The sequence below is a fragment of the Pongo pygmaeus genome, chromosome 10 (assembly GCF_028885625.2).
Source record: "Pongo pygmaeus isolate AG05252 chromosome 10, NHGRI_mPonPyg2-v2.0_pri, whole genome shotgun sequence".
NCBI classification, from domain to species: domain Eukaryota; kingdom Metazoa; phylum Chordata; class Mammalia; order Primates; family Hominidae; genus Pongo; species Pongo pygmaeus.
In genome coordinates, this window is record NC_072383.2 from 46,127,818 (window position 1) to 46,139,996 (window position 12,179).

The 12,179-nt window shown below is 42.1% G+C and overlaps 1 protein-coding gene across 1 annotated transcript; it reads left to right on the forward strand.

The window, feature by feature from the left end:
* Positions 1–4,241: 4,241 nt before the first annotated feature.
* Positions 4,242–5,180, forward strand: LOC129010868 (olfactory receptor 8S1). The gene has a single exon (XM_054445439.1). The coding sequence runs from the start codon at positions 4,242–4,244 to the stop codon at positions 5,178–5,180; it is 939 nt and encodes a 312-aa protein (XP_054301414.1).
* The last annotated feature ends 6,999 nt before the right edge of the window (positions 5,181–12,179 follow it).

The window sequence follows — 12,179 nt, forward strand, 5'->3', positions numbered from 1 at the left end:
TATTACTTTTTTCTTTTATTTTTCTAAGATATTTTTGTTACAAAGAGTATAAAACATGTATGTGCAGTTTAATAATAATTTTAAATGAGCAATTTTGGACTCTGACATTTGTGAAACAGTCTCTCATTATGGTTTAAATTACACCTCCTAATAATATTCATCATTTATTAATTTGCTTATTGGCTATTTAGAGATCCTCTTTTGTAAAAGAACCATTTAACTGTTTTTCCTATTTAAATTTGTATTTGAAATTTTATTATTTATTTGTAGTACTTCTTTTCATATTCTACATATACCCCCATATCACACATATATACTACATTTATCTTCACTCAATCTTTGGTTTGCTTTTTCACTGTCTTAATGTTGTCTGTCAATGAACAGAAATAACTTAATTTTTATTTTATTCAGTCCAATTAATTAATCTCCTGTTTTAAAAAATAACCCACAAAAGAGTAGATAATAACAATTGCTCATGATGGTTTATTAAAGCAAAAACCACTATAACACTTTCAATATACATTATTCAACTGCAACATACACACATATACACATAATCAAAGAGGTATGCATACATTTTTATATATGGGGATATACCTTTTATATATGGGGATATACATATATATAAGTATACACTTTATATATTTATATATAAATCTTATCAAATTTCAAGGAACTCAAATATACACATACACACATATATAAATTCTTAGGTACATCTATGAATAAATGTTCTAATTAAAAGATAAATAAAAATTAAAAACTTTAAATTCCTTACCAACAAGGAAAGCAAATGTTTTAAAAAATTGATTATTCTAAATATCTTTAAGTTGTATTTGTTTTGATTAGTTAATAAGTTGAGCTGGGTGCAGTGGCTCATGCTTGTGATGCCAGCACTTTGAGAGGCCAAGTGGAGTCCAGGAGTTCGAGACAAGCCTGAGCACTGTGGCAAAACCCTGTCTTCACTAAAACCACAAAAAATTAGTTGGGTGTGATGGCGCATGCCTGAAGTCCCAGCTACTCAGGAGGCTGAGGTGAGAGAATCACCTGAGCCCAGGAAGTCAAGGCTGCAGTGAGCCGTGTTTGCACCACTGCACTCCAACCTGGGAAATGGGAGTGAGAGCCTCTCTCAAAAATAAATTGGCAAGGGACAGTAGGAAATAATCTTTTGCCAAGATAGTCTAGTTTGAATGAAAACATTATACCTCATTGTAAATAAATAAATACAAATTTTCATTCATACTACAGTCTGTTACTACTTACGACTCTAATAAACTATTAAACCAATGCTTCCCTAAATATCCCTATTCTGACCAATCAAACTGTAACAGGTTCCTGTGTAGCCATCAAAATGGATCCATCAAAGAAAATATATTTGAACAGACTTTATGCAAATGAATGTTTGTGAGCTTGTGAACGTTTTTCTTTTTAACTATTTGATCAAAAAATCATTTTTCACAACAAATTTGCCTGGAGGTGATTTCACCTGAGAAGTCCCAGAGAGACTAGGCTTTAGAATGCCAGTTGAAAACTATTTCTTTCCTGCTTGGGGAACAAAACACCACTTTCAACTCCCACTAGATTCTAAGGATTTAGATTTAATGATTATAGGCCATTGCATCAATCTAGATGTTCCAAAGGCCACACCTAGGAGATTCCCATTGGTCCTTATAACAGTCAATGTTATTAAAGTTCTTTCTTACTAAATCTGACTTCATATTGTGACTATAGAACATAAATGCTATTCTCCTGTCCAACAAAGGCAATCACCTGAACCGGCAACCTTAACATAGCTGCGCTGCAGATTGGTTAAACCAAAGTATACTGCATATAAATGAGACATTCGTTTCAGAAACAGGAAAACTAAAGGATATTTTAGAACCTTTGAAAAAAGGACCTGCCCTATGGCTATTTAACTTATTAGTGTAGAATTCACTAAAGCATTTTATCATCAATAGGATTTTATAAACTCAAACACAAAACAAGATTTTAAAAAGTAACCTTCTCCAGTTCATTGTTATTTTTAGCAGAGGCAGCTAAATAAAAATCCTGCAGCCAAGTTGGAGAGAAGATTGCCATACTGGACAGGATGTACGGTAATCTGTATTTGGGGTATAGGAAGGATTTTAAGGCTGAGTTTCTAGATAAAGATTTAATTAGTAAAGATGCAGATGTCCCCCTTGGCTGGGCTTTGAACTCATCAGGAATAGCCAGGACCAGGAAAACTGATGGGGACATCATAATGAGTCCTATGGGTGACCCAAGCTCAGACTTAGGATGTAAGGCCAAAGCTGGGAGTTATGAGTAAACATTCAGTGTTCAAGGAAATAGAGCACTGTTGTAATCCAGACTTGAAGACTCATGAAATACATACTTGAGGGCCATGACGGAGAACACATTCTGGCCATAAGGGAGAAATCTGGGATATGAAGACTGAGAACAATGTCTCAGGATGAAAGTCAGAAAGCTAATCTAAATACCTGTACAGAGGAATGAATGTTCTACTCTGGTTTTAAACAGCCTTGGGAGTATGATCAGAGAATAGTGGGACAGGACTTACCCCTGTAAGGTAGGGATTACCAGCAGCAGGCATTTCCAGCAGAAACTAGATGCTCAGAGTCCAACTTTGCAGTCCTACAAGATGAATTCCCAACTTTTTTCCTATTGTCTGAGACAGTGGTCCAGAATCTGCAGTACTGCACAGAATCCTGGCTGTTGCTACAGCCTATATACCCACTCCTGTATATATATTCCTGTATCATGAAATCCTTTCAAGTCTTCCTCTCGCTTACTTGTCCAGAGATTCCAGGCATTCCTGGGATACACATCTTCCCTAGTAATTATATCGAAGATTCCCCTAGGTGTCTACATGAGTCCCAACCAACTTCTCTCCCACTTGTCATGTCTAGAGTCTGGCAGCAATACCTATTAGGAGGAATTACATGCCCTCCTTTCTGGATGACAGCATCCACAGTAACTGCCAAGTGGCTTACCTCTTAAAAAAAAAAAAAAAAACAGCCTCCACTCCAAAATAATTCCTCACCTCCTGTTTTTCTTCTAATTGAGGTAATGAGCAGGAGTGGGCTTCTACCAGTAATGATTTCAATGTGATTTTCTTACTAAAGGCAAAAAGTAAGAATAACAACAGCAGCATTAGCAGAAACAACTTTGATTTTTGATAGTGCTTCACCCTATAGGAGAATTTATCTGAGTTTTATCTAGACTTACAAACTTAATAAATAATTTTAATAATAACAAATGTCAATGAACAGTTAGGAGTAGGTAGTTTGAAGTGCCTTATATATAATCTCATACTTAATCCTCAAAACCTTACATAGTACTATTATATGCATTTTATATGCTAAGAAATTGAGATACAGAGCTTTGTGTATATTGTACAGGTCATATAGCTAACTAATAGTACAGCTGGAATGTGAACATAGTCTGACACAGGAGTCCACTTAGCCACTGATCTGTGTGGCTCAATTATACTCTAAGCATCAGCTTTTCAGAACTACCCATGTTTTACTGAACATGACTTCATTTTTCCTCAGTCCTGAGCGTTCGAACACATTCTTCATGCCAATTAATTGTCTGTTTGATATTTATTTTCCTAGGTCAATCATATGCTTGCTTTCTCTCTCTTTTTTTTTTTTTTTTTTTTGGAGACAGAGTTTCTGTCTTGTTGCCCAGGCTGGAGTGTAATGGCACAATCTCAGCTCACCGCAACCTCCACCTCCCGGGTTCAAGTGATTCTCCTGTCTCAGCCTCCCAGATAACTGGGATTACAGGCATGAGCCACCACACTCAGCTAATTTTGTATTTTTAGTAGAGACGGGGTTTCTCCATGTTGGTCAGGCTGGTCTCTAACTCCGGACCTCAGGTGACCTACCCACCTTGGCCTCCCAAAGTGCTGATTACAGGCATGAGCCACCACTCCCGGCCAATCATATGCTTTCTTTAAAAATGTGTTCAAATTTCTTCAATGTATTATCATTACTGACCCCTATATAAATCAAAATTTGAGCTCTCTTCATATTAATTACACTGTTAGAATTTCTTGTTTTCACATCCATGTTCTTAAGTGGACCATTTAAAGAGCAAAGACTACACCTCAATCATCTTTATGTTCCATGTGACTGATATGAAAACAGAATCAGTACCATGAGAAAACTGTCTGGAGTAATCTTGACTTGGCTGCTATGATTTTCCATATTATTTCTAGGGAGTAGCCTTTGTAAATGGCCTTGAGGAACCACAGCACCATCACCGAGTTCCTCCTCCTTAGGCTGTCTGCCGACCCCAACATCCAGGCTCTGCTCTTTGTGCTGTTCCTGGGGATTTACCTCCTGACCATAATGGGGAACCTGATGCTGTTGCTGGTGATCACGGCTGATTCTTGTCTCCATACACCCATGTATTTCTTCCTGAGTCACCTCTCTTTTGTTGATCTCTGCTTCTCTTCAGTCATTGTGCTCAAGATGCTGGAGAACCTCCTGTCACAGAGGAAAACCGTTTCAGTAGAGGGCTGCCTGGCTCAGGTCTTCTTTGTGTTTGTCACTGCAGGGACTGAAGCCTGCCTTCTCTCAGGGATGGCCTATGACCGCTATGCTGCCATCTGCCGCCCACTGCTTTATGGACAGATCATGGGTAAACAGCTGTATATGCACCTTGTGTGGGGCTCATGGGGACTGGGCTTTCTGGGTGCACTCATCAATGTCCTTCTAGCAGTAAACATGGTCTTTTGTGAAGCCAAAATCATTCACCACTACAGCTGTGAGATGCCATCCCTCCTCCCTCTGTCCTGCTCTGATATCTCCAGAAACCTCATCGCCTTGCTCTGCTCCACTCTCCTACATGGGCTGGGAACCTTCCTTTTGGTCTTCTTATCCTACACCCGTATAATATCTACCATCCTAGGCATCAGCTCTACCTTGGGCAGAAGTAAGGCCTTCTCCACCTGCTCTGCCCACCTCACTGCAGTGACACTTTACTATGGCTCAGGTTTGCTCCGCCATCTCATGCCAAACTCAGGTTCCCCCATAGAGTTGATCTTCTCTGTGCAGTATACTGTAGTCACTCCCATGCTGAATCCCCTCATCTATAGCCTGAAAAATAAGGAAGTAAAGGTAGCTCTGAAAAGAACTTTGGAAAAATATTTGCAGTATACCAGACGTTGAGTTAAAAAACAAACATTGTTGGCCTAGCACTGTGGCTCATGCCTGCAGCAGGAGGATTGCTTGAGCTCAAGAGCTCGAGATTAGCTTGGTCAACATGGTGAAACCCTGTCTCAAAAAAAAAAAAAAAAATTAGCGGGGCATGGTGGTATGCACCTGTAATTCCAGTTACTTGGAAGGCTGAGGGAGGAGGATCACTTGAGCATGGGAGGTCAAGGCTGCGGTGAGCTGAGATTGCACCACTGCACTCCAGCCTGGGCATCAGAGCAAGACCCTGTCTCAAAAAAAAAAAAAAAGACTGTGGAAAATTTGGGTCAAGCTGCATACAACACGACACTGGATAAGTTTATAGTAGTAAGTATTCCTGGCTACCCTCAGTGTCTGATACTGCAAGCTATAAATTAGAAGTGCATGAGAGAATGGTACAAAGTTATTACAAGTAGGACAGTTAACTTTAATCCCTCTTAGTGACAAAGCAAATTATTAAATTATTACCTCAATAAAGTTTTGTTATGAACATATTGATTCATTTTTCTCATTCTAAAACATTCATCTTGGGCTTTCCATTTAGTAAAATCATTAGTGTCGCAAATCTATCATTATTTTTCATTTACTTTGGTGAACACACAAAGTCATGCATTTAATAAGAACACAGTGTCATGGATGTGTGGGAGAGAAAAGTCACTGATAAGACTTGATGGGAAGAAAGAGAAAGATTTCCAACCGTGTGGCCATAGACGACATAAACACCTAAGAGAACTTCAGAGAGGGAATCAACATACTGAGGCAGAACTTGGACTCAGATAAAATTCCCAAGAACTTCACTGTGTGTGCAGCTTGGTGGCCAGCTGTCCGGTGCAAAAGATTGCAAGGAGGCTCTGCGGCTCTAGAAACTTCATTTCTCACATGGTCTTCATTCACTGTATAGGGGATTTATATTTTTTCCAATTAGCTGATCTTATCAGTGTGTCTTTTTCTTGCAGAGTGCAGGCTATGTACCCTAGACAATCTTGTTTTGACCTCATCTCAAGTGAATCCTGAAACTATCTTTGTCTCATCTTTCACTGTTTAGTGTCAGGTGGTTTGCCGGTTCTAAGGCCACTGAATAACTCTCACGTAATAAACATTTTTTCCTATAAAACAAATGCTTCTGATTTGTTTAAGCTATATTTTACAATTGTCTAACTTACTGTAGTTAACTGAAAAGGTGCAAAAACTATGTATAAATTATTGAATTTATTGAATATTAACTTGCACTTTTCTCAAGCTTATTTCACAAACTCTCTTCTTTCTAATTGTCAGTTTTAAAAGCTTTTCACGAAAAAACGTATCTGTTACAAGGGGGAAAGAAGCCTCCGGGACAGCAGTGATTTGCCTCAGCTGCACAAAGGCCAGGCCAGATGGAAGAGACCAGCCTTCATCGAAGGCCACAGGGAGCCGGGAGACCCGGAGCCAAGTGTTCTGGTCACGCCTCGACCCGGAGGAGCCTGCGCATGCTCCACGCTGCACTCGGCGCCCACGGCCCTGCCCTAATCCGCAGGAGTCCCCGGATAGAGAAACCCAGATGAAAACACGAGCCCAGTGAGATGTTGGCCTCCTCATCTGCTGCCCCCGCCGTCACCTCTGCACACCAAGCCTTCAGTCCCGGAGAAGAAGAAGCCGTATTTGGTCTCCCTCAATGGGCGAGACCGGGGCACGCGGGCACCGTGGGCACTGTGATCCCGGCACTGCCTCCCGGGGACCCGCCGCTCATCCTGGAGCGGCTCAGGCCCGTTTAGCAGCTTCTGCAGGTGCTGCCTGGCCCCCATAGACACCAAGCCAGCTTATCAAAATTAAGGCAGAAGGCCCAGCATTCGGTGTCCACACACCTGGACAAGCAGGAATGGAATCCTACAATGCGCAAAAACTGATTGCGAAGTGGCCTGAGGCAGAGTGTTTTTCAGTCAGGGACGTTGAAAGCTGGAGTTGACAGGCTTCTTTATCAGGTGGTGGATCCAGAACTAAACCACATCGCCAGGCCACCAGTGGAATGAGCAATTCACGAGATCCTGGGGGCCCAGAAGACAGCAGTGGTGCCAGTGCCCCCTCCAGAGCCCAGAGACCAGGACCCTCCAGCCTTACACCTCAGGGCGCTTCCCAAGAATATGTCCCACTCCTTTTGAAAGCTCCATTTAAGCGCCTCTGCCCAGCCGCCACACCGTCTGGGAAGTGAGGAGCGCCTCTGCCCGGCCGCCCCCTCTGGGAAGTGAGGAGCGCCTCTGCTCGGCCGCCTCGTCTGGGAAGTGAGGAGCGCCTCTGCCCGGCCGCCCCGTCTGGGAGGTGAGGAGCGCCTCTGCCCGGCTGCCACCCGGTCTGGGAGGAAGTGAGGAGCGCCTCTGCCCGGCCTCCCCGTCTGGGAGGTGAGGAGCGCCTCTGCCCGGCCGCCCATCGTCTGGGAAGTGAGGAGCGCCTCTGCCCGGCCGCCCATCGTCTGGGAGGTGAGGAGCGCCTCTGCCCGGCTGCCACCCGGTCTGGGAGGAAGTGAGGAGCGCCTCTGCCCGGGCGGCCCCGTCTGGAAAGCGAGGAGCGCCTCTGCCCTGGCGGCCCCGTCTGGGAAGCGAGGAGCGCCTCTGCCCTGGCGGCCCCGTCTGGGAAGTGAGGAGCGCCTCTGCCCGGGCGGCCCCGTCTGGGAAGCGAGGAGCGCCTCTGCCCGGCCGCCCTGTCTGGGAGGTGAGGAGCGCCTCTGCCCGGCTGCCCTGTCTGGGAGGTGTACCCAACAGCTCTGAAGAGACAGCGACCATCGGGTGCGGGCCATGAGGACGATGGCGGTTTTGTTGAAGAGAAGGGGAGGAAGTGTGGGGAAAGGAAGGAGAGATCAGATTGTTGCTGTGTTTGTGTAGAAAGGGGTGGGCATAGGAGACTCCATTTTGTTCTGACTAGGAGAAGTTCTTCTACCTTGGGATGCTGTTGATCTATGGCCTTTCCCCCAGCCCCGTGCTCTCTGAAACATATGCTGTGTCAACTCAGGGTTAAATGGATTAAGGGCGGTGCAAGATGTGCTTTGTTAAACAGATGCTTGAAGGCAGCATGCTCTTTAAGAGTCATCACCACTCCCTAATCTCAAGTACCCAGGGACACAAACACTGCAGAAGGCCGCAGGGACCTCTGCCTAGGAAAACCAGAGACATTTGTTCATGTGTTTATCTCCTGACCTTCTCTCCACTATTATCCTATGACCCTCCCATATCCCCCTCTCCGAGAAACACCCAAGAATGATCAACAAATACTTCATGAATTAAAAAAATAATAATAAAAAAAGAAAAAAAAAAAAAGAAAAGAAAGCTCCATTTAAATTAATAGTGAAGAAGTAGCTTCGGTTACATGGTTACATAAGAGTGCAACTTCAGAATGAAGATAGGCCGAGGTCTCACTGATTTCAATATTTCAGCCTTGACTGTGGGCAGTGTCCAGTTTGAACGGGGAGAGAGTTTGACGTTGGGGAAGTTGACTGTGTTGTCCCCTTCGTTGTGCTGCCATTTGACCAGCCTGTCCAAAGGCACAATGCCCAGTAGACACTACAGAGACATAGAGAGACACTGCAGCAACCTGAGGTTTTCCTGAAGACAAACTTTTATACTTGAACATGGAGACTGCACATGGATTTTGGGTTTGTGCTCTGTAATACACAAAAGCTACAATTAAAGAACATAACCAGTCCCAAAGTAATTTCAAAGAATAATGGCAACTTAAGAGGTAGCTGGGAGTGGGGATTTGACAGTGCTTATTTGATGTTATTTCTCAGAGTTGCAAACTAGAATGTACAAACCATTAGCATCAGATATCTTGATGGTTGAAGGTTGTTATGACCTTCCTGTACATGAATCTTTTACCTACTTCCCTTTCCCCTGTAAGAGGTGACAAAACATGGAACCCTAGAATGTGTGAGGAAGCTTAGACATTAGGTATAAGGAAAAACATTTGCAGGCTGTCTGTCCAGGGCCTCTTCCTGTCCTGCAAGAGCTAGTGGGTCTTGAATGTGTTTAGTTTATTCTCATGTTTGTGTTATTTAGAAAAGTGAATGGTCAATAAATGGCTTCAGATTTATAATAAAATCATTTGATACTAAAAAAAAAGAAATTTCACTAGGAATTTATCCTAAGTAAATCATCATGAATATGCACAAATGTATTTTTACAAAGATGTTTATTTCAATACTATTTATAGAGGTTAAAATTTTTGTAGCAATCACCGGGCACAGTGGCACACACCTGTAATCCCAGCACTTTGGGAGACCAAGGTAGGCAGATCACCTGAGGTCAGGTTCAAGACCAACCTGACAAGCATGGAGAAACCCCTTCTCTACTAAAAATACAAAATTAGCCAGGCATGCTGATGCATGCCTGTAGTCCTAGCTGTTCGGGAGACTGAGGCAGGAGAATCGCTTGAACCTGGGAGGTGGAGGTTGTGGTGAGCCAAGGTCGTGCCATTGCACTCGATAACAAGAGGGAAACTCTAATGCAAAAAAAAAAATTGTAGCAATCTAGATGTCTAACAATGTGGTTTTTGTTACATATATTCTACTACATCCAGAGAAATATTTCATTACACAGAAACATTCATGATATACATTGTTAGGTTTTTAAAAAGTATATCAAAACTCAACATGTAAAGTACAATCCGATTTACATTTTTATAACTATATCTGTTTCTGTCTGTATAACTATGTCATTGTAAATTTATCTGTCTACTATCCATGTATATATCTGTCATTATTGATATTGCCACAGAAAAAAATAGACATCTCCAAATATTCATTTCTTAATAATGTACAAAATAAAAAATACCCTCATCTGGCCACTGATATTTCACAAATGGTGTCTCCTCTCAATTGATACTCCACAATACCCTAAAAGCACTATATCTTCCAAACACAACAATTCAAGGCCTGATTTGCTTTCTTTGACCTAAGATGAGGCATCAGTTAAAACCCCAAGGTCAAGCTTCCTATGGTGAAGGAGAGTGGAAATAACTGAACCCTGGACTTGAAGTTGGTTATAGTCAGTGCACAGGTGTCACAGGAGGATAGTGATTGAGAGAAAGATACGAACAGACCCAAATTCCTTTTAGCATAAGTAAAAGACATTAGATCATAACTGCATGAAGACATGTCTACAATTCTAGAGGCTCAGCAATGGTCTCCCCATTGGAGGGGCAATGCCCTTGAACTTCAATGCTCACATAACCCCACTGCTTACTATACCACCCTTCATTAAAAAGACCCCATCTAGTCCTTAAGGAAACTCTTCTTGTAATTCTCTCAAGGGTTTTTATGTTGTGGCCTCCAGAAATATGAGGAGACCTTGGCTGTATATTGACCTTCCCAAGAAGTATAAATAACTGTTGACAATCCTAGCATATACCTGAGTGCTTATTAATGAGAGATTGAATTTACAGGGAATTTCTGAGCAGTAATTTCCCAGATACACCGTCACCTTAAGAAGCCTGAAGGCTCCTCCTATAAGACAGATGACAAAAAGGGTGCAAATATACTAGAGACAAAACCACGCAAAGTAATAGTTCAGGCTGAGGTTTTTCAATATTATTCTAGCTTTACTGCATTATTTGCTGTTTTACTATTAAAGCCTTTGCAAACTATAAAATTTCTTCTGTTCTTTTATCCTTATAAAACATATCACACTTAAAAAGTATGTACTAAACATGTACATTCCAGTTAAAGAATGATTACAAATGAATGTACATGTACCCACTACCCAGCTTTAAGAATTATTCATTTTATTCCAGGCATGGTGGCTCACGCCTGTAATCCCAGCACTTTGGGAGGCCAAGGTGGGCAGATCACGAGGTCAGGAGATCGAGACCATCCTGGCTAACACAGTGAAACCCCAGTGAAACCCCGTCTCTACCAAAAATATAAATATTAGCCGGCTGTTGTGGCAGGCGCCTGTAGTCCCAGCTACTTGGGAAGCTGAGGCAGGAGAATGGTATGAACCCAGGAGGCAGAGCTTGCAGTAAGCCAAGATCACTCCACTGCACTCCAACCTGGGTGACATAGCGAGACTCCGTCTCAAAAAAAAAAAAAAAAAAAAAAGAATTATTCATTTTATCACCCCTCCTCCACTACCCAAAACTAACCACTACCCTGGATTTGTTCATCATTCCCCTTGTTTTGTCGGGGATCAGAACATGATACCCCAAACTGTGGCACCTTAGCATACTGAGTATTTTAAGCAGAAGGAAACAGAAAACCCCAGAATCAGGAAGATCACTCTCCGAACTTCTCCCACCTTTCTTCTTTGAAGAAGGTAATTAGAAAAATTCTCTGACCTATGTCCCCTGAAAGTAGGTCATAAGACCCTCACTCCAGAGGAGTCTTGCCAAGAAGAATCTGAAGCCGTTAACTACCATTAGATCATACCCCTTTGTCCTCCAATCATTCTTCTGCATGACTGTCCATAAGAATACACAGTTTTCCCTGGGTTTTTGGGTCTTCATTTCTGAAGACTCCAATGTCACATAAAAGTTTTATTAAATAAATTTGTATGCTCTTGTTAATCCGTCTTTTGTTATAGGGGTATCAGCCAAGAACCTTGTGATAGATGAGAAAAGGATATTACTTTTCCTCTCCTACAATTTTCTTTAAATAATTTAGTTTTATCTGGTTCTGAAGTTTAGATAAATAAAATTATATTATATGTATTATTGTGACTTGCTTCTTTTCACTCACAGGAAATTATCACCAGACAGGGGCTCTGGTTTTGGCATTTGGCTTTGATGCTAAAATTACTAACAGACACATCTAGAGGCTTAGCAGTGTTCTCCCCATTGGAGGAGCAATGCCCTTGACAGAAGCTGCTTGTCTCGCTGACCAATCACATACCCTTTGGCCTAATGTGAAGGTTTTCATGTTTTAGTCCCTAACCGACAGCTTTGACACTTTTCTCAGGTTAGAAGCTTAGAGCCTTAATGCACCTTCTAACAAGGTCAACAATGGGGTATAATAGA

Excerpts from the sequence above, each read along its gene's own strand:
- LOC129010868 (XM_054445439.1), top strand. The coding sequence starts at position 4,242 with ATGGCCTTGAGGAACCACAGCACCATCACCGAGTTCCTCCTCCTTAGG.